The sequence below is a fragment of the Spermophilus citellus genome (genome assembly GCF_964194105.1).
Source record: "Spermophilus citellus genome assembly, chromosome: 9".
Lineage (NCBI taxonomy): Eukaryota > Metazoa > Chordata > Mammalia > Rodentia > Sciuridae > Spermophilus > Spermophilus citellus.
In genome coordinates, this window is record NC_138191.1 from 67156924 (window position 1) to 67181649 (window position 24726).

A 24726-nucleotide genomic window follows, 5' to 3' on the forward strand; every position below is an offset into this window, starting at 1 on the left:
TTAGTTCAGTTTGGGAAGTAAAATGTTATGTTAATTTGTTGTCTACTGTTTAAGTAGTACTTCCTTAAATTTGCTCTAGGTTCATTTCCTTCTCAAGTTCAAGGAGGCACATCCTTATTATAGGATTTTATGACACTTAAATGTGCCTATACCACAAGGGCTATAGTCAAGTTAGTTTCTTCTATGTGGAAGGATTTTCTTTGAGCCTATTTAATAGCCTATCTAAATTTTTATCTTGTCTTTCTTGAGATGATGCAGCTAGCCTAACAAATGCTATTCTTAACATAAATGCATCAGGATTATAGTTAAGAGGAGAAACTTCAATATTTTTCCTAGTCCATGTTTCTTAGTTTCCCATATGTTGATCCTTTTGAATGTAACAACACTTTGCATTACTGTCTTGTACAAATAGTTTTAGTTTTTTTTACTGTCTTTCAGTTAATACTTAGAGCTTATCATTTCAAACATTTTGGACAACATTTCCCTGCATCCATTATTGATACTTTCCCACATTAAAACCCATCTTCTCTGTTATAGTCTGTCAGGGTTTTTTTTTTTTTTTCTTTTTTCTTTTGCTTTTATTAGTGGTATCAGTTTTTCCATGACTTAAGAGTTTAAGTCACAAGTAAACCCAGAAATTTCATTTGAGTATACCTTCTTGTAGATCATTTATAACATTTTATAGTGATTTCTAGTTCAAATTCTTGAGGCTTTGCTTTATTTCTGTCTTGAAATAATTTCTTTCTCTATAACTCTTCCTTCAATTCAAGATGACTGAGATTTCTGAATAGTCTTTGACGTGGAAGTATAGGTGACAACCATTTATTTTCCTTAATATTCTTGAAGTTTATTCTTTCAAAGAACTCTTATAGGTCATTTAGGTTGGTTTTTTCCTTATAGCAGCTATTCTGGTTTCTTCTCAGTGAATTTATAGTGAACTTCTTAAGACTTAATATTTCAGAATCTGTATGAACTGTTTTTTAAAAACAAATCTTTCATTGTAGGTTATTGGATTGAATAGTACTTATGCAACTTACATAAATTTTAAACTAGAGGTTTTATTTTATCTTTACTGTATTGATTAAATTTCTTCTGTTACGTTATAATCAATTTCATAAGTAAAATTCCCCCTAGTTTGGCTTTTATTTCTTCCTGAAAATCTTTTTGGTTTTTTTTCCTTAGAAAACTTTATACAAATAGCATACTGGCTTCTCGTTTGAACTATATAATTATTTTATGAATAAGGAAACTGAGTATTAAAGAGATTAAATAACCTGCCCAAGTTTACCAGTAAAGAGTGACAGAGGGGAGCTTTACAACTCTAAAACCATTGTTTAATTGTGGTATTGCATTATGTCAGTCTAGGGCAAAAGATGTGAAATGGTACATGCTTGGTATGGAGATACTGGTTGGACAGTATGAAGAGAAGAGATTGCACCTCTTTCTTAAGATTACTGAGAATGCAGAAATCATAATATATTGTTTGAAATGAAATAATAGGATTTTTAAAAACTAAACAACATTGTCTATGGTAAGACTTCAATAGCTGTCTTGGAGGTATTATAATTACATGCGATCAGAACAAATGGGATTGCTAAGTTTATGTGATTTATATTGTACTATTATATTGTTTCTTTATTAAATACAACATAATGTGGCCATAATTTTATTTCTAGGTAGTAGGCCTGTATCGATTATGTGGTTCAGCAGCAGTCAAGAAAGAACTTCGAGAGGCTTTTGAGAGGGATAGCAAAGCTGTTGTTCTATGTGAAAACCAGTACCCAGATATAAATGTAATAACAGGTAATTAATAGATTTTATTGTATGTACCAATTCTGGAAAGACTGTAGAAACGAGAATTGAAACACTATCGTAGCCTAAATTTAATTGAGCTTTTTTTGGGTTTGTTTGTTTTTTAAGTCTTAGTTTCCTTCCTTCATAAACGCTACTTACTTACTGTGTTATTTTTTTGTGGGGAGATATTAAGATATGGTTCCTGCCCTTAAATAGCCAGCAGATGATGAGGGGGGAGTAAGAACTACATTAAATTAGCTGTAGTAGCTAGTAGATATTTACCTTCATAGAGAGATAAATAAAATTCCACAGGAGTTCAGTTTGACTGAAGCGTAGTTGATGTAAAAGGACATTGATTTTCTGGTTTGAAAATTTTAATATATTTGCTAGGCAAAGGGGTCTTTCGAGTAGGGAAGTAGAGTCATTAAGGATTTGTTTTTAGGAATATTAATCTGGCAAGTCTGTATGTAATTGAAAGTGAAGAGACCAGAAGAAGGAAAATCAGGAATTTTTACCAGTAGTTCTTGCAATGAAGTAATGAGGGATTGCAGCAGTAGAAATATAAAAGCATAGAATTGAAAGGATGTGTTACAAGAGAGGGCCCCAGAAAAAAAGGATTTTGAAACTGGTTGATTTGGTAACTTAACCATTATAGCAGAAAAAAGAGCTGTAAGAAGATCTCTGTTTGGTGGGGAAATATTGAGAATGATTATGAGTTTGGTTTTGGATATATTATATTTGAAGTAGTAGTGAGATCTAAAATGGATATATTAAGTGAAGTTGAAAGTGTTCATTTGCCACTAAAGAAAGGATGTAGTAGAATTTGAGTTGTCCAGTCAAGTGGTCAGTATAACTACCAAGTAGCATTGAGAAGAATATACTTCCAGTACCTGTGAAAAGGGAAAACAAACCAAGATACCTTTTCTTTCCTTCCTTCCTTCCTTCCTTCCTTCCTTCTAAAAATGTTTTGTTTAGTTTATAAATGAACACAATACCTTTATTTTATTTATTTGTTTTTATATGGTGCTGAGGATTGAACCCAGTGCCTCACATATGCAAGGCAAGTGTTCTACTGCTGAGCCCCAGCCCCAGCCCCCCTTTTCTTTCTTATAAATTTCTTAGGAATTTTAACAAATCAGAAATAATGATTACTTATTTTTTGTAAAGGAAGAGGCTTATCACTACAAAAATGAGATAATTTAAAAAATACATATGAAATGTTCTTACCTTGTTAATATGTAATTAACAAAACAAGTAAAATATCCACTTTATGAATTCATTAGAGACAATTTTTATAAATACCAATTTTTAGGAGAGTGGATTCTATAAATAAAAGTGGATTTTTGGAGAGTGCTCAGTTGTAGAGCCCTTACTTACCATATATAAGGTTGTGGGTTTGATCCCTATCATTGAAAAAAAGAAAGTGCATTTTTGTTTTGGTGAAGATTTGTTGTAAAAATGGAAATTATGTTAAGCATGTATGATTCAAAAGTTGAAATAGAGTGCTTTTAGTTAATGAGTAAGAAGGGATTTTAGTTTTGCAGCATATGCAGAAAATATGAATGATAATAGGTCAGTGAATATTGGGATTGAAATATTCTTTCCTAAAATTGAGAGTTTCTAATTTCATGAATTGGATGTTTCTTGGTGGTAAGACCATTTTCAAAAGAATTTAGAACTATTTTCTTTCTTTTTAGAGTCAATAAATGATTTAAGATTTGTTTGAGGAATATTAAAATTCTAATAGATTAATCATTGTGGCTCAAAACAAAGTGTGTTGTTGATTTGGGAAACTGGCTAGTAGTAATGTTGCCTCAAATGTTTGTTCCATATGAACTCACACTTCTGAGTAAACTTTAGAATATAGTTAATAAGTAAGTCTAGAAAATAAGAAATTAATGAAGTAAGTGATGGAGTTGTTCACAGTTTAATGCATTTTTAGAGGTTGGTTTGTCTGGAGCACAGAATGAATGCTCCAGACAAATCAGGATTTTTTTTTAAAGCAAATACAAAATTTAAGATATGAAGTCCTCTTCATTCCCTGAGGACTTTGATATCTTAGCAAATGGTTATATGTTCAGTTCAAGTCCTGCCATCATCCTAAGTGACTTTAACATACAAATGATGGTTCAGAACCCTAGGTTCTTTGTCATCAACTGTGACCTTTATATCAGCTCTACTTTATGATCTACTCCTGAGATCATGGTTCTTGTCATCTAGAATTTGCCTCTGAAATTTGAATTCATTTCATTCTAGAGCTAAATTTCCTATTCTCAAGTTTCCTTACTTAGTTATATTCCTTCCCATTTTTCCCTTCATTAGTTATCCTTTAATATTTTTGCTCAGTCAGTTCTCTTCTCGTTTCCCACTCTGGTCATATTAGATTTCATGGTTCATCATTTTAGCAACTTTCATACAAATGTTCTAAATGCTGTTACCTCATCATTGTTCTTTGCTCCACCCATCTGACAAAACCTCTGATCTGCAGTGTCAGTAATGAGTCTTATTTAACATCTTTATTGAGGTATAATTTCCATATGATAAAAAGCATATAATAGCATGTTTTCACATATGTTCATATTCCATAGAACCATAACCACAGCAGATGTAATGAATATAAGCACTGTCTCCAAAAGGTCCCTCATATTTCTGTGTAATTCCTCCTGCCTGTGCCTTTCACCTCTTTATTCCCTGTCCTGAGGCAACCATTGATCTTTTTTGCTGTTGCTATAATTCATTTTTTAGAATTTATGTAATGGAGTTACACAGAATGAACTCATGTAGTGTTTTATTTTTTGCAGAGGTGGGGAATTTGGCTTCTTTTATTAGCCAAATTATTTTGAGATTCATCCATGTTATTGCAAGTATTCACGGTCCGTTTCCTTTTTTTTTTTTTTTTTTTTTTTTTGAGAACTCAGGTTTATGACGCTGGCAGACCCAGAAAAGCTATCACTCTGAAATTCTGGGCCTTGAGTTGAGATTATATGGGTCTTTATAGGAAATTTACAACATTGGTGGGTTTGAATTCTTGACCCACATGACCATAGACCATGCACAGGAATTCTTATGATAAGCAGCTCACAGATGCAGAACAAAGGCAGTGAGACACCTCACCTGCAAGTGGACTTCATCATAGTCAGCAGTTTCTCAAGATAACTGTAAGCTTACATCCCTAAGAGCTATATGTATAAACCCCCCATATCTACAAGGTTATAGTTCAGACATCAGTTTATTGGCATAGTAACCTATAAATCATACTAACAATTAACTGATGCAGCTACATTTCTACAGAGTACAGAAAGTTACAATGCGCCATTTTCTCCTACATGTAAAAATAGCATTTCATATCCAGGAATGCAAGGAGTCCTCCCTTTTCAGTGGTCAGCAGGTTTAAATCTGTTTTGTAGGACTACCTCTTCAAGGGAATCTCCTTGGTCTTATAAGGTCTCAAGTATTCCTGGAATTCACCCCACGTTATCCATAAACTGTGTTGACAGTTGGTTATAGTGGGCCTCAGAAAATGCTATTTCCCTAACTCTTGCTCCTTTCCTGGCTGTAATTCCTAAGATGACTAATAGGGGAATAATATATATAGCTCTTTTGATTCTACCATGAGCTTCTACTGATATTTAGAGAGGTTGAACCCCAGGGACAACATCTGCCTGGGGAATAACATAGGTTAGGGTACAAGTTTCTGACCAACCACTAGGAAGGCATTGGTAAGGCATGTTTTTCACACACAAAGAAAATGCCTGCCTGAGGTCCACACCACTAGCTGGTTTGTACTGAGGGTCCATTTCCTTTTTATTGCCAAATAGTATTCCATTGTATGGATATACTGTCACTGGTGTATCTATTCATCTATTGACAGACATTTGGGTTTTTTCAAGTTTGGGGCTATTATAAATAAAGCTGCTTTGAACATTCATTTATAAGTTGTTGAGTGGGCATATGCTTTTATTTCTTCCTTCATTTCTCTTTTTTTTCCTCCCTTCCTTCCTTTCTTTCCTTTTTTCTTACTTTCTCTCCATCCCTCCCTCCCTCCCTTCCTTCCTTTCTATAGGTGATTGAATCCAGGGTCCCACTGAACTATACCCCCAGTCCTATTCAGTTCTTTTGGGTAAATATCTCTTTTATGCTTAAATCACATTATCTCGATTATTGCATTAAATTTATACATCAATATGAGAAAAATTAACATGTTAACAATATTGAATTGAGATCTTAGAACATGATAAATCTATTTATGTTGTGTTTAATTTGTCAGCAATATTTTTAAATTGACAATGTGTAATTCTTACATATTTTATCAGATTTATTCCTAAATACTGGCATGCCATTTTCTTATTAGCCACTTGCATATTTTCTTCAGAGAAATTATTCAAAACCTTTGTCCATGTTTTAAATCAGATTATTTGTAAGAGTTCTTTATGTACAAGTCTCTAATCTGATATATAATGTGCCATTCCCCCCCACTTATTCTCTTGATGATGTCCTTTGATTTTGATGATTCTAGTATATTTTTCACTTGCAATTTTGTTGTAATATCTAAAGCTTTGCTTAACCCAAGATCATAAAGATTTATAATGTTTTCTTCTGAGCATTTCATAGTTTTAGTTCTTGTATTTAGGTCTGTTATCCACTTGTAATTAATTTTTGTACATTATGTAAGGAAGAGGCTCCAACTCTTATAAGTAGACTTTCACTTATCCTGGCACCTCTTTTGAAAGACTATTCTTTCCTCATTGAATTGTCTTTCACCTTTTCAAGAGTCAATTGACTACAAATGTGAGGGCTTTTTTCTGGATTCTTAATACTAGTTCATTGCTGTATATATTCATCCTGATGCCAGTACCACTGTTTTGATTACTGAAGCTTTGTAGTAAGTTTTAAAACTCCCTGTTCTTCCTCTTCAGGATTTTTAGGCTATTCTGGGTCTCTTTGAATTTACATATGAATTTTAGGGTTAGTTAATAAATTTCTGTGACAAAGCTAGCTGGAGTTCTAATAGAATTTACATTGAATCTGTAATCAATTTGGTGAGTATTGACCTTGTCACAGTATTAAGTCTTTTGATCCACAAAGTGAGATTAAATTACATTTTAGATCTCCTTTAATATTTTTCAAAAATAATTTTTGTTTTCAGAGTAAAATTTGGTACTTTTTTCCTAAGTGTTAATTCTTCACAGATTCCTTTTATCACATTGAGGAAGTTCCCTTCTATTCCAAGTTTGTTGATTATATTTTATCATGAAATATATTTTGCTAGACTTTTCTGAGTCTGTGGAGAAGATTATGTGGGTTTTTGTCCTTTATTTGATTGATACGTTACATCAGTTGGTTTTCAGATGTCAGACCAACCTTGCATCCCTGTGACAATTCTCACTTGGTTATGGTATGTACTCTATTTTAAAAAAAGATACACCCATATACGTACATACGTGTGTGTGTGTGTGTGTGTGTATGTATATATATTTATATATATATATATATATTTTGCTGGATTTCATCTGATAATATTTTGCTGAGTAATTTTCTTTCTACATTTCTAAGAGATACTGATTTATAATTTTCTTGTGATATCTCTATCTGGTTTGGTATCATGTTAATACTGTCTTTATAATACTAATTAGGAAGTGTTCTCTTTGCTATTTTGAGGAGGAGTCTGTGAAGAATTGGTATTCTTTAAATATTTGATAGTATTCCCCAGTGAAGCCCTCTAGACTTGAATTTTCTTTGTGGGAAGTTTTAAATGGCTAATTTAATCTCTTAATATTAAAAGTTTAATCAGATTTTCTATTTCTTCTTGAACTATGAATAGTTTCTATTGTTCTGTACATTCTAACTTTTGTGTGAACTAATTTATTAGGTATAGTTGTTCGTAGTATGCTCTTATAATCCTTTTCATTTCTTTAAAGTTAGTAGATGTCCCCATTCCCTCTTTTATTCTTTTTTTTTGTGTGCTAGAACCATTTTAATATAATTATACATATCTGCCAAATCCAGGAAGAAAAGGTTTATGCATATATAACTTCCAGTTAACATCTGCAAGCATAAACAACAATGATCTCAGTTTAAAAATTCATCAGGGTCAGAGCAATTGACCAATGTCTCTTTACTGCTAGGCTTACCAACAGTAAAATACAGATGAATTAATGTCCTTTATGTCTCTTCTCTTACTCTCCTTGTCCAGACATTTTGTCGTAAAGTTTCAGTGCAGCTCACCTCCAGCCAAAAGTAATCTTTTAAAATCAGTACTCAGTTGCTCTGAATTTTGCTTATAATTATAACCTATTTAATCACGAAGAATTCCTGGAGAGGTGGAGTTCAAGGTTGCATACAATAACAGGAGATCACAGTTTTGAAGTCTAGCACAGATTAAAAACCACAGATGTACCATTTATATAAGACACACACTGATTGTCTCTTAAACTACATATTGACTCCTTATGAACATTATTTTTTAAATAAAGTAGTGCATCTAGGACAATCAGTCGCACAATTCACACAGCCCTGAAAAGTTTTTCAGTGCCAACAACCAGTTGGTCATTAAACGTGAATGAGCTTGAGACACTGTTCATTCCTAAGATTCAACCAAGGATTGGCTAAAACTTTGGATCACCTCTGCTTATGAAGGCTAGGACCTTCCCTCCCTTCCCTCACAACTTGTTGTGTGATTTTTATTTTTTGGTTGTGTTTGGTTGCACATGGCTAGAATGCATTTGATAGATCACTTTGTAAATCAGGAAAACCAATGATCTAAAACTATGAGAGGATCTTAAGCAGATTGGTTTGTCCATTTCAGGTTGCTGGTTGGTAGGCCCCTTTAAGGCCCTTCATTTTTCCTTCTATGCCTCCTGGAACTTTCATCAGAGGAGTCTGAGCATCATCCCATCTAAGCCTGGCTAAAACTGGAATGTCCAGCCCAGCATATTTAAAAATCACCCACAAAAAGAGATTCTACAGGTCTTCACAAAACCTGGAATTTCCATGAGGATGTCTGATCTTTATAATCCAAGCAGTCAGCATTGAAGTTAAGCTTCCAGGAGGCAGTTTGGTCCTTATAATCCAAGCAATCAGTGGTTGAGTTAAAACCCAAGCTTGAAGCTCCATGTCCCTGGGTGGAAAGAGAAGCTGGGGACTGATTGAGATGGCTGGTAACTGCATTGGTACCCATGGGACTCAGTGTGGCCCCTGGTCCAGGAAGCTGGTGATGCATAGGGGTCAAATAAGATCCACAGTCCATGCCCCCAAAGTAGGAAGTTGAGCCAGCATATCCTTGACTATAACCTGAAGCCTGAGTATAGGTCATGGGATAGGACCTCTGCATGCAGGAAGAGGAGGTGGACAAGGGATCTGACAGTGGGGAGATGGAAGCTGGGCTCCAGATAGACACTGGAGCACTGCTGCTGGCAATGGTAGGGACTGAGGTGCTAGAGGGGGGAGTGAACTGGCCACTTGTTCCACTCTCTGAACTCACTTCCCGAGCTGGAGATGTCTTCTTTTTGGCAGGTCTCACTTTATTTTGACCTCCATTCTGTTGTTGCTGCTGCTGTTGGCGGCACTTTGCTCTTCGATTTTTAAACCATACCTGCACCCTGGATTCAGGCAAGTTGATTTTCAGCGCCACTTCTTCCCACATGAAGATGTCTGGGTACCTGCTCTTGGCAAACAGCGCTTCCAGTATGTCTAGCTGAGCTCGGGTGAACGTCGTCCTCTCTCGCCGCTGTTTCCTAGGGGTGGCCGGGTAGCCCACGGAGGGGTGCAGCAAGTCCATACCCGAAGTGGTCAGACTCAGCCCATTGACTGCGTAAGGTGGTTGCTTAAGATAAGACATCATGCTAAGGTTGTTTGGAGGTGCAAAGTCGGCCCAAATGGGGGAGACCCAGCCGGAAGATCTCGGTTCGCCTGGGGTGGACAGGTTCAGGGTCCTTGGTGGGTGGGTTTGCAGTGGTGGAACTAAGGGCAAAACAAACAAACAAACAGAGGTGCTGGTTTACTGCTTCGGAGGCAGCAGCTCTCTCACGTTCCACCACTAACTAAAAAGCCCTCTTTTATTCTTGATTTAAATAATTTGTGTCTTCTCTTTTTCGCGTGATTAATCTACTGAAAGATTTGTCAGTTTTGCTGATGTTTTATTAGAGAATCAACTTTTGGTGCCATTGATTTTTCTGTTTTCTTAGTCTCTGTTTCATTAAGGTCTACTCTGATCTTTGTATTTTCCTTTCTTCTACTTACTTTGGATATAACATACTCCTCTTTTTCTAGTTTCTGAATATATCTAAGGCCAGTGATTTGATACCTTTCTACTTTTCTAATATAACATTTAACTATAGATTTTCCCCTACACGTTGCTTTGGATAGCCTCCAAACCTCTAGTACAATCCCACACATTTTGATAAGTTGTATTTTCATTTGCATTCAGTTGAAAATGCTTTTTTTTCCCCTCCCACCCATGGGTTATTTAGAAGTATGTTAGTTTGTTTCCAAATACTTGATGAATATTCCAGATATTTTTCTAATAATGATTTCTCATTTAATTCCATTATAATCATAGACTATACTTCATAGACTCAAATGCTTTTATATTTATTGAGATTTATTTTAAAGTCTGGTGTGGTTTTATTTATTTTTTTGTTTGTTTTTAGTTTTGGGGAGTTTCTTTTCTTTTTTTTGGTGGTAAATGTTCCTTTTTGAGTTCATCTAAAGGATGTGTATTCTAGTGGTTAGGGATGAAGAGTGCTGTAATTACCAATAAAGTCAAGTTGACTAATAATCTTGTCACAGTCTTCTATGTCTTTGTTTTCTTTCTGTTGCTAATAGTGGAACTGAAATCTTCAACTATAATGTGATTTTTATCGGTTTATTATTGAAATTATTTTTTCCTTCCTATCTACCACTCCCTGCCATTTCCTTTTCTTTAAAGATTCCAATTATGTATATATAAGGCCACTTGAAATTATTCCACAGCTCACTGATGATTTACTTTTTCATGCCCTCGTATTTTAATTTGGATTGTTTCTATTGCTATATTTTCACTAGTCTTCTGATGTTATTGCATTTTAAACCTCAGATATCTAGTTTTTACTACTAAAAGTTTGTTTGGGATGTGCGTACATATGCACGTGTATGTGTGTGTGTGTGTGTATAACTTTCCAAGTCTTCACTTAACATGTTCAATCTTTATTCTAGTATTCTAGCTTCTTGAATATATGGAATAGTTTTAATAACTTTTTATTATACTTATCTGCTAATTCTTTCAGCTTTGTCTTTTCTGATTGGTTTGTTGATTTTTCTCCTAATCATAGGTTATATTTGCCTCTTTTCTATGCATGATAATTTTTTATTGGATGCTAGATGCAAATTTTACCTTCTTGGATGCTGGATATTTTTATATTCCTATAAATACTCTGTGTTCTGGTATGCAATTAATTTATTCACAGAGTTTTATCTTCTCAGTTTTTCTAGGTAGACTGAGAGTAGCTTCTAAATAAGTCTCCTTTTTGTCTATTTCTTTGATTCATTATTAAATTAAAAATCTTCTATGTGGTTGTATTAGTTTCCTGTGGGCTGCTATAACAAAAGTGGCTAAAACAATAGAAATTTGCCACATATGGTGACATATACCTATAATCCCAACTATTCAGGAGGCAGAGGCAAGAGGGATTACAAATATGCAACCAGCTTTGGCAACTTCACAAGATTAATAATAATAATAATAATAATAATAATAATAGGAGGGAGGGTTGTGGCTCAGTGGTAGAGCACCTCTGAGTTCAGGTCCCTAGTAGTGCCAAAAAATATGTTGATGGTGGTGGTGTTGATGATGATAAAATAAAACAATAGAAATTTATTTTCTCACAGTTTTGGATATTAGAAATCCAAAATTGAAGTATCAGTAGTACCCTGCTCTCTTGGATTCCTGTAAAGGAATTTTTCCTTGTTTATTTTAGTTTCTGGTGGTTTGTTAGCAATCTTTGGGATTCTTTGTCTTGTTGATGTATAAACAATATTCCATTTTCATATGGTATTATTCCTGTATTTCTTCATTTCATTTTTCCTCTGTGTGTGTCTGTCTCCCTTTTTACAAGGAGATATATATTGGATTAGGGCCTACTCTGATGAGCTCATTTAACTTTATTACTTCTATAAATAATTTATTCCAAGTAAGGCCACATTCTGAGGTACTAGGGGTTCATATTTTAGTAAACCTTTATTTGGGGTAGGGAGAGGAGGGACAATTCAATCCCAAACAGTACTGTATCCAAATTCAATAAATGATGACGTTTTTCACTCTGGCACCTCAGAACAGGAGCTATTGCTTCTCTCTAATCCTTTTGGATGGTTCTCTCCCTGAATTGTTCTCTCTAATCCTTTTGGATGGTTCTCTCCCCAGCCTTGTATAGTTGCCTCCTGTGTATGTGCTTATCAGTACTCAGATGAAGATTCACAAGGATCCTTACAAATTTCCAGAGTTCTTTCTGGATAGCCTCCAGACCTCTAGTACTCTGTCCTGAAAGCTCTAGCTATGTTGTCCTCCTTGGATTTCTAGCTTCATCTCAGCTTAGCTTCACTGTTGAACTTTAGCCAGATTTCTGTTCCCTTCTGCAACCTGAAAAGTCCCTTCAGGAAGTAAATTGGAGAACTTAAGGGCTTACCTCATTTAGTTCCCATTGCTCATGAATCACTGTTCTTTACTTCATGTCCAATGTTTCGGGCATAGTCCCTCTCCCCTACTCCTCCCATATGTTTGTTTGGTGTTTTCAGTCATTGCATTCTTTTTTAGCCTGTATCTGGGTTCCTGATTGTTAGGAGAAAAGAATTATACAAGAGTATATTTTGGTTCTTGAATAAACCCATAGATTTCAAGATTAACTTGGTCCTTAGTGGTGCTTGCTAGTAATTGTGTTTTCTTATCAGCCTTTTCTCTCTTATTCTCCAGACTATCTTCTTAGTGTCTTCTCACTCTCCTTAAACCTCTTTCACCCATGTCACTTGGTTGATGATCTTGCCTCCTAATTCACAGAGAAAATAAAAGCCTTCTGCTGGGAAATTCCTCTACTTTTGTGAACCAGTCTATCAGTGAGCATTCTTTGGCATACATACTTTCTACTTCCCAGTTTCCTTTTTCCAGTAGTGTAGACATAATCTTCCTTACATCTTGGACTAATTTTAATTCCTACATCTGTTGTCAGTAATCTTTTCTTTCCTCTTTGGGAGCTTTGCTCAATTGATTTCATTCCCTCTCTCCTGAAGTCTTAAAACCCTTTTTGATGTCTTCTTTACAATTAGTGTTGAAATATTCAAATGTTGTTAGTCTTTCAAGGAAAATCTCTACTTTGATCCTGCTTCTCCCTATCCTTTCCTCTCCTCTGTGGTTATCACCCTCTCTCAAAGCCAGACTTCTTAAACTGGTGATCTGTATTTGTTTCTTTTATGCCCATTTATTTTTTCACCAACTGCCTGACTCCAGAGTCCTTTATTCTCCTGAAACCAATTGCCATGGTTGCCTCACTTCCTTTTTTTGCTCTTCTCAAAATTATCTCCAGATCATTGTTTTCTGTAGTTAGTTAAAAAAAATAATTAGTTGCATAGAATCATAAGATAAATTTGTTAAAAATACAGGTGCTTGAGACCTGGCCTCTGGAGATTATGATTTAGTAGGGCTAAGAATACTATATTTCACAGAATTTAATGCTGTTTTTTATTTAGCCTAATTTTTCTTGGGTTTCATTTGATAGCTTAAACTCTTTCTTGAAACATTTTTTCCTTGACTTGCTTGGCAGCATATTTCCCATTCTTCTCCCATCCCCATCACTGCCGCTTCTCACCACACATGCTTCTTTCTCATTCTTCCTTAGTTACCATTCAAAAATCTTGTTCCCTGAAAAATTGATGTTCTTCAGGGTTATTTTCTGCACTACCTCTTATCACCCATGCCTCTTTGATAATCTCAGTCATTATCGCCTTTAAAATGATCTTTCTCAGATCTGTGTCTCCATTCATCTCTTTCCTTAGCCTCACATTTTTATATTCAGCAACCTCAAATGTCCCATAAATAATTTAAGCTCAGTATGTTCAAAATAAAACTCTTCTCTCTACCTCCGAAAACATAGTTTTCCTCCTTTGTTTTCTATTTCAAGTCATATCCAGCTGTATACTCAAGCCCCAAACAGGAAAGAAACATTCTTTTTTCCCTTTCCCTCATAATTACAAATGCATTTTTGATTTAACATTCCCCCTTCAGGCAATTTATGCTATAGACATACCTGCATTTACCCAAAGTTGTGATGTGCAAGATTTTTCATTGCAGTATATCTTGAAATAAAAGATTAGGAAGAATCAAAATACCCATGTATAGGGGAGTGAACAGATTAAACTGGTACACCCATCCATTGGAGTGCTATGTACTGAGAAGATCTCAAGGTTATGGTATTAAATGTAATTAAAAGTAAGAAACAGAATGGGAGATCTATGCTGTCTTTTATGTAATAAAGGGAGAGAAACAAATATTTGAATGATGCATAAGAAATGTATGAACCATGTTACTATTAAAATTTTTTAAATTATGAAATGGAAAGCTTCCTATATGATGCTTTTTAATTCAAGCTATTCTTTTAGACTAAGTTTTCAGCTAATTTGAGAGCATGTTCTAAATCAATATTGTATATTTTTAGGTTTTGGCAATCAGAAATATCTTGTTTTCCCTTTTGATGACATTTCAGTTTTTTCTAGTGTCTTACTTTGCTTAGGTGTAACAACTATGACTTTACTGTTTCCTCTACTATAGGTAGTTCAAAACCGCTTGAGGTGTGTTTGAAATTGACTTCCCTTACTCCTATAGTGATGTCTGATGTTTTCTTTTCTTGGCTTTTGGTTTCATTTGTTTGGTTTCAGGAGTGATTTTTTTCTTTCATATGATAGTGTAACATTATAGATTATTCAACCATCTAGTATATCTGTTTAAAGCCCATCTCCAGAATTAGAAAGGAAGTGCAATTATATATTTATTTGCAAGGCTTTGGACCATTGGTACTCTTTCACTATTAATAAAAGTCTGGAAACTCAAAATTTACATAGTTGGAATAATTATTTACAACTAACATCAATTAATATGTCTTTCTTCTGTTTTACATTCACTTTGAGGAGCCTTTTATAGAAGGGCAGAATCAATAGGACATGTGTATCAGGTAGCTTATTATGATTCATAAACCTAATATTATGGTAGTTGGAAATTTGTGTGCGTTTTTAGTATGTTTTCAAAACTAAATTACCAAGATAACTTAAAAAATACAAAATGCTAGAGTTTTGTTATAGTGCTTTTTAATGTTGCTTTTATTTTTGGAATATTAAAAGTTGGCTATGATAATACTTAACATTTAAAAACAAAAACATAGTTCTTTATTTCACTCTGAAGACCAATCACAACTTTCTCTGATTTGTTTTTTTTTAAGGTGTTCTCAAGGATTATTTAAGAGAACTTCCCTCTCCTCTGATAACAAAGCAGCTTTATGAGGCTGTATTAGATGCAATGGTAAAAAGTCCTTTGAAAATGTCATCAAATGGTTGTGAAAATGACCCAGGTGATTCTAAGTTCACTGTTGACCTGTTGAATTGTCTGCCAGGTGTTGAGAAGGTAATGTAATTGGTATGCATTTTTCCCAAATTCAGCTAATGAATTATGTGCTTAGCTCTAAGAACTACATTTTCACGTCTTTAATATTTGTGGCAGTTAAGTATTTAAGCTCTGTCTTTATTGCTTTTTAAACAGCATAAATCTGGAAATCAGTTTTATAGTTTCTGTATTTGACTTTAACCTAGGCATGAATATGCCTTTTAAGCTTTTAAAATGTATTGTTATCTTATTATTAAAATAATACATTTATCTGAGAAAATATAGAAAAATGTAAAATTACCAATATCCAAAGGCAAATATAACTGATATTTTGATGTGTTTTCTTTTAGTATTTTTTAAATTTGACAACCATTTTTGTGTATATGGCTTAGTCTTAAGACTTATGCACCCTGCCTACACCTCTGCTTCTTTTCTCCTTGCCTCTTGCCATTTACTCTTCCCCCACATCTAATCTCAACACCAGCATCTTCAGGTTTACTTGCAGGAGGCACAGAAGGATGACTGGTCTGCAGAACCAGCCTAAGCCTGACTTTAGAGGCTATTACTGAGAATAAAGGGAAAATGAGAAAAAGATGTGGTTGGGCTTGACCAGAGGAGGCCAGCTTTGTTTGCATTTCTTATTGTATAGGGGTAGAAAGTGCAAGATGAGTGGGTAGAAACTTTGAGCCCAGTAACTTTATTCACTAGTTATTTGTCCCAGAAATGTCCAGTGTTCTCTCCAATACACTCCTCCTTTGGATGAGGGAGAGGAACCTCTAAAGAGTGCAGAAGCTGAGGTTGGGGTGTAGCAGGAGGAGACAATTGAAGAGGTGGAAATAATCCCTCCTAACATTAGGTAAAATTATAAATGCCACTTTTGAGTGAAGAAATGAGTGTCAGGAATTTAAATCACATGACCAAAATTACATAATTTAGTGATTGTTTTTAGTCTGTTGCATGAATTTACCCATGCTATTAACATCCTTTCTAAAGAGGCTGCATACTATCTCATTGAGTGGATGTGACCTAATTTATCACAATTTTACTTTATATAATGTTTATGTTTTGAACCTAGTCATTTTTTCAATGTAATTTATAAGAAATTACAACTGATTTTGTAATACTTCAAAAACATTATTACTTTCCCTAAGTACATAAACTCAAATAAATATTCCACTTCTTGACCCAGTTCTATTTATGCGTTTCCTTAAGGATTAAAATATTTTTTTCCTGTAAATTTTTATTTTACTTCTAACTTTCCTTTTTCCATCTTTTATCTGCTTAATATTTATTAGTTAAGAAACACATTGATCTTTAAAAAATCTGCATTATGGTAGAATCTGGCTATGCTCTGAAATAGTAAAGCTTCTTAAGTATGTTAGGCCTGTATTTATAACTATAGGATTTATCTATACTTTAAAAATGAACTTTCCTTTCCATTATACCTTTTGCTGTTATCTTTTAGAGAGGGTAGAGAGGAAGAGTTGATGATGCATTATCCCAGGGACTCCAGTTGAAATTTGGAATACATTCATAAGCATTTTATGGAGTATTATTAGAATCATTTAATGGATTAAATCATGTTGTTAGAATATTATCTGGACCCTTTGTAATGTTTCTGTTAGAAAACATGTTCAGGTTCCTGATATCCAACTTACGAATAAACCTTTGAAACAAACTTTTAAAAGTGACAAGATGCATACCTATATTTTGCCGTAAATTGTATCCTTGGATTTGTGTCTATATGAATATATTAAGTGAAATTTAATTTGATTTAATTAAGGCAACCCTAAAGATGTTGTTGGATCATTTGAAATTGGTAGCTTCTCATCATGAAGTAAATAAGATGACCTGCCAGAATTTGGCGGTGTGCTTCGGACCAGTATTATTAAGTCAGAGGCAAGAGACTTCCACCCATAACAACAGAGTCTTTACTGATTCAGAAGAACTTGCAAGTGCTTTGAATTTTAAAAAACATATTGAAGTTCTTCATTATTTACTCCAACTCTGGCCAGGTAAATGATTCTATGGAAATATTCTTATTTTTCAATGATGGGGGTGAATTAGCTAATCATTAAATATTCCTATGTATGATTGAAGATAATATTTTTTAGCTTTGCTTTTTAATATATTTATAAATTGATACCTCTCCTTCAGATTTTTCTATGTACATTTTGTGCGTTTTCTGATAATATTGTAAACATGTGGGACAGTGTACACATTTTGGATTTGGTCGTATCTGGATCTGAATCCTGGTTGTGCCACTTATTAGCACTTTGACCTTAACATCAGTATCATCTTTTGTTATAGACTTTATATGAGGACAGCTTTTGGCACATAATACTTAATGTTAATTTATTTACTCTTCTCATTTTAAGTTCAACTGTTATGAAGCAAAATTTATTTTTCTTCTTAAATCCATTCATTCGTCTTCCTGACATCTTTACTGTATTCATGATTGTTTTTCAGATTATCCCAGGTTGACATGGCATTTATCTTTGATCTTTTTTTAATATTTTTTTAGTTGTAGATGGACTCAATACCTTTATTTTAATTGTTTTTATTTTTGTGTGGTGCTGAGAATTGAACCTAGTGCCTCGTATGTGTGAGGCATGTGCTCTGCCACTGAGCCACAATCCCAGTACTTGGTCATTTCATTTTGAATAACATGGTGAATAAAAACAAATTAAGTTTCTTAAGTAATTAGTCATTTCATTTTGAAGTTTTTTCAGCAACCTTATTAGACTGCATTTCTTATTTCATTCCATTGAAAGTGAGTAGTCAACAGTAATAAGAAAGTGAGAACTTTTCTTTTAGGGTTAAAATTAGCCATTTTCTTTGTATCAACAAAGAAAACATTCTAGCATCATCACTTTAAAAAAGGCAATGCCATTGATTTTTTAGAAATTGAATTTTTAGTCTAAAAGATATAAAGTATTGATTTAATTGGTTTCCTAAATACTATTCAGTATGCAAAGATAATGTTGGAATAGCATCTTGGCTAAAAACAGCTTTAAGAGACTGGCAACAAAAGAAATCTGGATTTTGCAGGTGAATGTCAGAAAATACAGGCATAATGAAAGCTTAAGACACAAGAATCAAAAGATGTGTGGTTGGATCAGATCAGATGACCCCAAGGTTAGCAGTGTTCTGTTAATTTGGTGGCAAAAACAACAGTCATAGCAGTTCAACACTAAGAACAGGTAGAACACAGAGAAAGGGGAAAAAAGGAGACAGTGGAGATAAGCAGCCCGAGGAGAAAAAGGAATATGAATAATTAAACAGTGGAAAAATTTAGATAGCCTTTCTGCATTTGAGTCAATTAAAGGCATGGAACATTTTATATTGATACTTACATGAAAGATCACTTAAAGTAAATATCTCACCTTTATTTTCTTGAAAATTTTTATCAAGAACTTAGTTATCTATAAATAATATATAATAATAATTGTCATAAAAGTGAAGTATATAGGACTGGGGATGTAACTCAGTAGTACAGTAGTTGTCTAGCATGTGCAAGTCTCTGGGTTCAGTGCCCAATACTGCCAAAAAAAAAAATTGCAATACATCGAAATTTTTAAAACATGACACACAATTAAGTATCCTAATAGAATGTAAGTAAAATATTATGTGCTATCTGAAAAATATTATATCACTATAAGTCTGGAAAACTAGAACCATATATGTTTGTATAGTTTTTCTTATTTTGTACAATAGTAAACAAGCATGATTATATGTTGTAAGATTGGTATGTTATCACTGATTTACATGCTCTTTATCTTAAGGAAGTATATAAGGAGAAGCAGATATTAATAAAATAAACAAGCAGAAAAAAGAAAGTATGGATAATCTTTGGTAGCTATGTCTCAGTCTTATAAATTAAGTCAATTTTATATACAGAAGAGCATTAGACATATATTTTGTGTAGTATAAATGAGTAAGCAACGAAGCCTTGATTTGTTATTAAATAATGTGTGTATCTATAGTGATCTTCTATATGGCCAGTACAATACCAGAAGATATGATACGTCTTATCTCAAAAGAAAATAATCAGGGGCTGGGGTTGTGGCTCAAGGTAGAGGGCTTGCCTAGTGCATGTGAGGCACTGGGTTTGCTCCTCAGCACTACATAAAAATAAATAAAATAAAGATATTGTGTCCATCTACAACTAAAAAAATATATATTAAAAAAATAGTCTTAGAAAGAGGAATGTTATTTGGGGTTGCTAAATATCTAACCAGAATGGGAAAAATGAAAATATTTGTACTATTTCCAGGCAATAAAGGAAGACTGTTAGTAGCTAATGCTGTATAATCGAACTCAGGTAACAAATGGTCAAGTCTAGTATTCCTGCATTTTATCAAAGCAAATTTTGGGCTGCTTAGTAAATTATGACACTGTTGCTAATTGCGGAAGAGCCCACTAAAGTCAGGACTTTTAGAGTAATCACTTTAGATGCCTTGCCTCGTTATGTTTGCAGACAAAGGAACTTTTTGTTTTGTTTTGTTTGTACACCCACTTGCCTTGCCTGCTTTTTGCTGTAGCCTTTAATTTAGAAGCTACCAGCTTAGCTACTGTTTGAGTTATAGCTAGATAATAATTAACTTGCACCAAAAGTTAATCAACATTGGAAATTTAATTTATTTGAGGACATTATGATATAGCATGAATTAGCACCACCGAACATTCCACTAGCTTCTGCTCCTAATCTTGATGATGTCTGATGATAGAAAAAAATAATTATGGAATGCTTACTTTTGATAGTGTGCATGTTTTTGTTTTAATGCATGTTTTTAGTTGATTATTAAATGGCTTATCTTTATTTAGCTCTTGTTTTTTTAAGACCAGTTGGATTGCTGTCACTAAAACAAATTTATTGTTCATTTCTAGTGCAACGTTTAACTGTCAGAGAATCAACAGACAATATGTTCCCAGAGCAGTTGTCCTCTCTGAATTATTTGAGGCGGAAGAAAGAACGACCTCACATGTTAAATTTGAATAGTATTGATTCATCAGGAGTACTTAGACCAAGGCAGACCAGATTAAACAGTCCACTTAGCAATCGTTATGCAGGAGTCTGGAGCAGCTGTGGAGAAAACTACTCTTTAAATACAAAAGAAAATTTAAATGATGTGGATTATGATGATGTACCTTCAGAAGACAGAGAAAATGGAGAAGATTATAGCAAAATGAATGGACCAGAAATAATGATTGAACAGCCACTTCCTATGTCCAAAGAGTGCACATTCCAGACATACTTGACAATGCAGACAATTGAGTCTACAGTGGATCGAAAAGTTAATCTCAAAGATCTACAAGAAAGCATTGATACTTTGATTGGCAATCTGGAGCGTGAGCTCAACAAAAACAAGCTTAATATGAGTGTTTAAGATTGAAAGGTTTGATTTGGCTTTTAATAATGTCTTAAAGTTTCAAATGAGTTCTTTTCATGTTCTTATACCTCACAGTGTTGCTTTTTAAATATTTTTTACTCTTAAAACCTTTGAATAATATCTAATAAGTTCATGTGATTCAATTAAAGATACTTCATTAATATAATCTTTTTTGGGGGGGGAAGAAGTAAGAATTTAATAATATTTTAAATAAGATTAGTATTTCTTCATTGAATTCAGTCATTTTTCTCCCATATCACACTGTATACAACTGCAGTAGTTATGACTCATTTTTATCAACCTAGATGTATCACATATCTAATTATTTGATTCCTAAAATATTTTAAAAGAACACATGCAAGCATAATTTGAAAGGCATTTTAAGTGAGTTTCCTCTATTTATAATATATCTCTCTTCACATTTTTTTTGGTCAGATCTTCCCATTATTTATAAGAGCTAGTTGCTAAACTAACATTTAGTGCTCTTTCCACCATACCCCTTTATTCTATAATTTCAGTATTTCTCTAAAAGATGAAACTGTAGGAAAAAAGGAAATCAAACCTCAAGGATCAACATTTCTATATGCTGTGTTTTCTCGTTTTAGTTTTAACTAATGTGGTAGGTTTTATTTTCCCTCAAAATATTATACAATCATAATTATATTCAAAATTGATGGAATCTTACAGTCAAGCAAGATACAGAATATGGAATGGTATTTATGAATAAGGACAATCAGATAATATTCCTAAGTATAATTAAAGATATAAGGGAAATACTATTCATGATTTAATCCAAGACCATGAAGGTGAAAAGGCATGACCTAACATGAAATGCATACTGAGTTCATTTGCAGCACTAAGCCAAATCCAAGAAAACTGGTTATATCCCAATTCCTTTAGGAAATTACTGAAGTAATTTTGATCAATGAAGTTTATTTTAAAGCAATAATCATTGTTGGAAAGCTCTGAAGGTAAATTTGTGAAATGCATTTTCTTTGGCAGTTTAACTGATTTTTCTTTGAAAGGATGCCCATTGAGTATTACACAACTAAGAAAAGGCATATTAAATGTTCTTGGACCACATTTTAAATTTTTTGAAAAGCTGTACAAGGGAAAGAAATCTTAGCCAACAATATCATTCAGTTTATTTAAGATTTAATTATATCTTTAATTATATTTAAGAATATTATCTGATTGTATTCATAAATACCATTTCATAGACTGTATTTCACTTGATTGTAAGATTCCATTAATTTTGAATGTAATTATGATTGTATAATTTTGGGGGAAAATATATTTTTGCTTTATCTCTTTAGAAAATTTCTGGGGATAAAGATAGCTTGGATTTTTTTGGATATTTTAATAAACCCTCTCAGTTATATGGAGGTAATTTTCAAATGCACTTACAAAATCATGTAGGTTATTAGCTCCTCAAGGTTTTTGTACTATATAGGAATTACTCCTCTGTAGTTGGGGCAGATGTTCCTTTAGAGGAGCATGCAGCTGCTCAGTCTGATTTACAGTAAAAATCTTGTACACTGTAACATCATTTGTTCACATTTCATTTGCAATGCAAATGCTGCTATATATAAAACCTTTTTATAAATAAAATTATACAAATATTAATGTATCTGTATTAACATTCAGTAATTATTTAAGCTTACAAAAATATTTTTATAATCCTGAAAATGTGTATATACCTATAAGAACTTATATGTGTAGGTATTAGTTTGGGGGAAGTGGTTGACAGTAGAATCACATGTATTTTTTGAGATATATATGTTGTGAGGCCAAAATTATTAGTTAAAAAATGTCTTTCAGGGAAAGGACATTTAAGTTCTTCAAGGAGGGATTACATAAAAACACTTGAATTAAAAACATTTTAGAAGCACCTGAATAGAAATAATAGACTTTCCTCTTTTGATTCATAGATGGTCACAATATCCTTTGTGAAGTCACCTTTTCAATTGAGTCTTTCAGCTCAGATTTCTGTATTAGTGACAAATTAAGAAAAATCTTCACCTATTCTGTGCATTTTTGTATTCTGTAATGTTTTAAGTATTTATTTGTAATAATAAACTTATAATATTGACTTTATAATTACCCCCATTTGTTTCTAATGAAATCGTCTTGCCACCATACGACATGTTATTGATTTTTAGAAGTTAACTTATTTTGGCTAAGTGTATCTACAAACCAGTTTTATAGTAATCATAGTAGTGTTTGAAATGTTGATTTAGAAGGCTTTTTAAAATTAAATTGGAATGTATTTTTTTAAACTTTTATACCTACAGAATGTATAATTTTAGATTTATAAATAAAATTTGAATTTTCAGCTTTAAGATTTAGCAGCCATTAAAAAACTGGCTTCCTAATGTTTTTCTAAACATTAAAAGTATTTAACTATTTCTATGCAATATACATTGGTGAACAGAACACCTTTTTATTTACTTTGAAATCCCACTAAAAATGATAATTATTTTTTTATGAAATTTTCATTTTTTAAAGCTTTGTATAACAGTTTAGAATACCAAAATAATATGTGGCAGGTATATGTCATGAGTAAACAGAGGAAAGTACTTTGAAATGTTTTCCAGGGAGACTCTGTTTTCTTCCTTTTGTTTGCTATGTCATGTGTATTTATGAACTGGTATATTGTATGAACTGAATAAGTTTCAGAATGTAAAAATTTTATTAAAAGATTATATCCCTAGTATCATTCTTTTAATTATCATAATGATTTTAATGATAGCTTATTTAATATTATTTTTAAAGGTATTATCCATAATTATATATAATGACATTTATTTATCCAAAATTGAATTTTCTAGAATCTGAAATACTTTAAGATATTATTTCACTTTGGATGAGAATAGTTTTAAAGTTAGTCTCTGTCACCTTAAATGGAGAATTCTCAACATTTTTTTGTCGTCTATGTTTCTGAGTCATAACTTATAGACTTACATTGTTATCTCTTTTGCTTCTAGAAGTGCTGAATATGCTTAACTGCCTTTACTTTAAATCTTTTTTTCAATGATTATACCTGCTTTTTGTAATTTCCTGGGATCTGCCTATACAGACTGTCAACTATAATTCCTTTCTGAGCCTACTGGATCTGATGTTTTTGAGGATTAAAAACAATTTTAACTTTAGTGCATGTACCTGAGTAAAAATTTTAAACAATTCAGAGAGAAAATAAAAAGTAAGAAAGAGTTCCTTTCTGCTGTCCTCACCAATCCCTTTCTCAGAGCTAACAGCATGTTTGTTGCTGCTGTTCCTTAATTTATCATTTAAAAGTGTCTGTTGATTGTTTGCTGTGATGATAAGCAACTTATCTTTATTTCTCCTTACTATTAGTTATGTTTTTGATTCTTTTTTTTTTTTTTGGTTTCCTTTATACCTTTAATAATCTTGATTTCTCAGTCCATCAATTTTAAACAGTCTCATGACTCCCTACCAATTGAAGAAATGGTCAACAACTCTGGCTTCCTTTCCAACTTATTATGACCTTTTACCTCCTGACTTCTATAAATTATACTATTAATTTATATAATCAGTATTAATAGATGTTGATTATTTTGAAGTTCTATATTTGACCTATGTTTTTCCTTTATATATTGATCCTAAAAACTGCAGATCCGTAACTAGTTTGTGCTAGAGTATGTGAAGGTATTCATTCACAGGCAAAATTTTATATCTTTAAGTCTATATTGATTGAAATAAAATGTTCCAAGAACAAGGGGATGGATTCTTTTCTCTCATACCCTTAACACTCTAAAACATACTGTATGTTATTCACTTCAATAATTGGGCCATAGCTTTTGCAGATTTTAATTTTTTCTTGGAGTATTTAATTTATTTAAATTTTGACAGATGATAAATAATTTTACTATAACTGTCTTAATAATACTGTGAATTACCAAA

General features: G+C 33.0%; 2 protein-coding genes across 2 annotated transcripts in view; one reads left to right on the forward strand and one right to left on the reverse strand.

The window, feature by feature from the left end:
• Positions 1 to 24084, forward strand: part of SYDE2 (synapse defective Rho GTPase homolog 2) — a 43441-nt gene extending 19357 nt beyond the window's left edge. The window contains exons 4-7 of the mRNA XM_081306331.1: positions 1677 to 1803; positions 15249 to 15430; positions 17193 to 17424; positions 20300 to 24084. Of these exons, the coding sequence (XP_081162457.1) occupies positions 1677 to 1803; positions 15249 to 15430; positions 17193 to 17424; positions 20300 to 20799 (1041 nt within the window). The 3' untranslated portion in view covers positions 20800 to 24084. The remainder of the gene's footprint in view (positions 1 to 1676; positions 1804 to 15248; positions 15431 to 17192; positions 17425 to 20299) is intronic.
• Positions 8765 to 9634, reverse strand: LOC308657252 (homeobox protein OTX2-like; the record flags this gene model as incomplete). The annotated part of the gene is made up of 1 exon (XM_081308786.1): positions 8765 to 9634. The coding sequence occupies one exon, from the start codon at positions 9632 to 9634 to the stop codon at positions 8765 to 8767; it is 870 nt and encodes a 289-aa protein (XP_081164912.1).
• Positions 24085 to 24726: the final 642 nt, after the last annotated feature.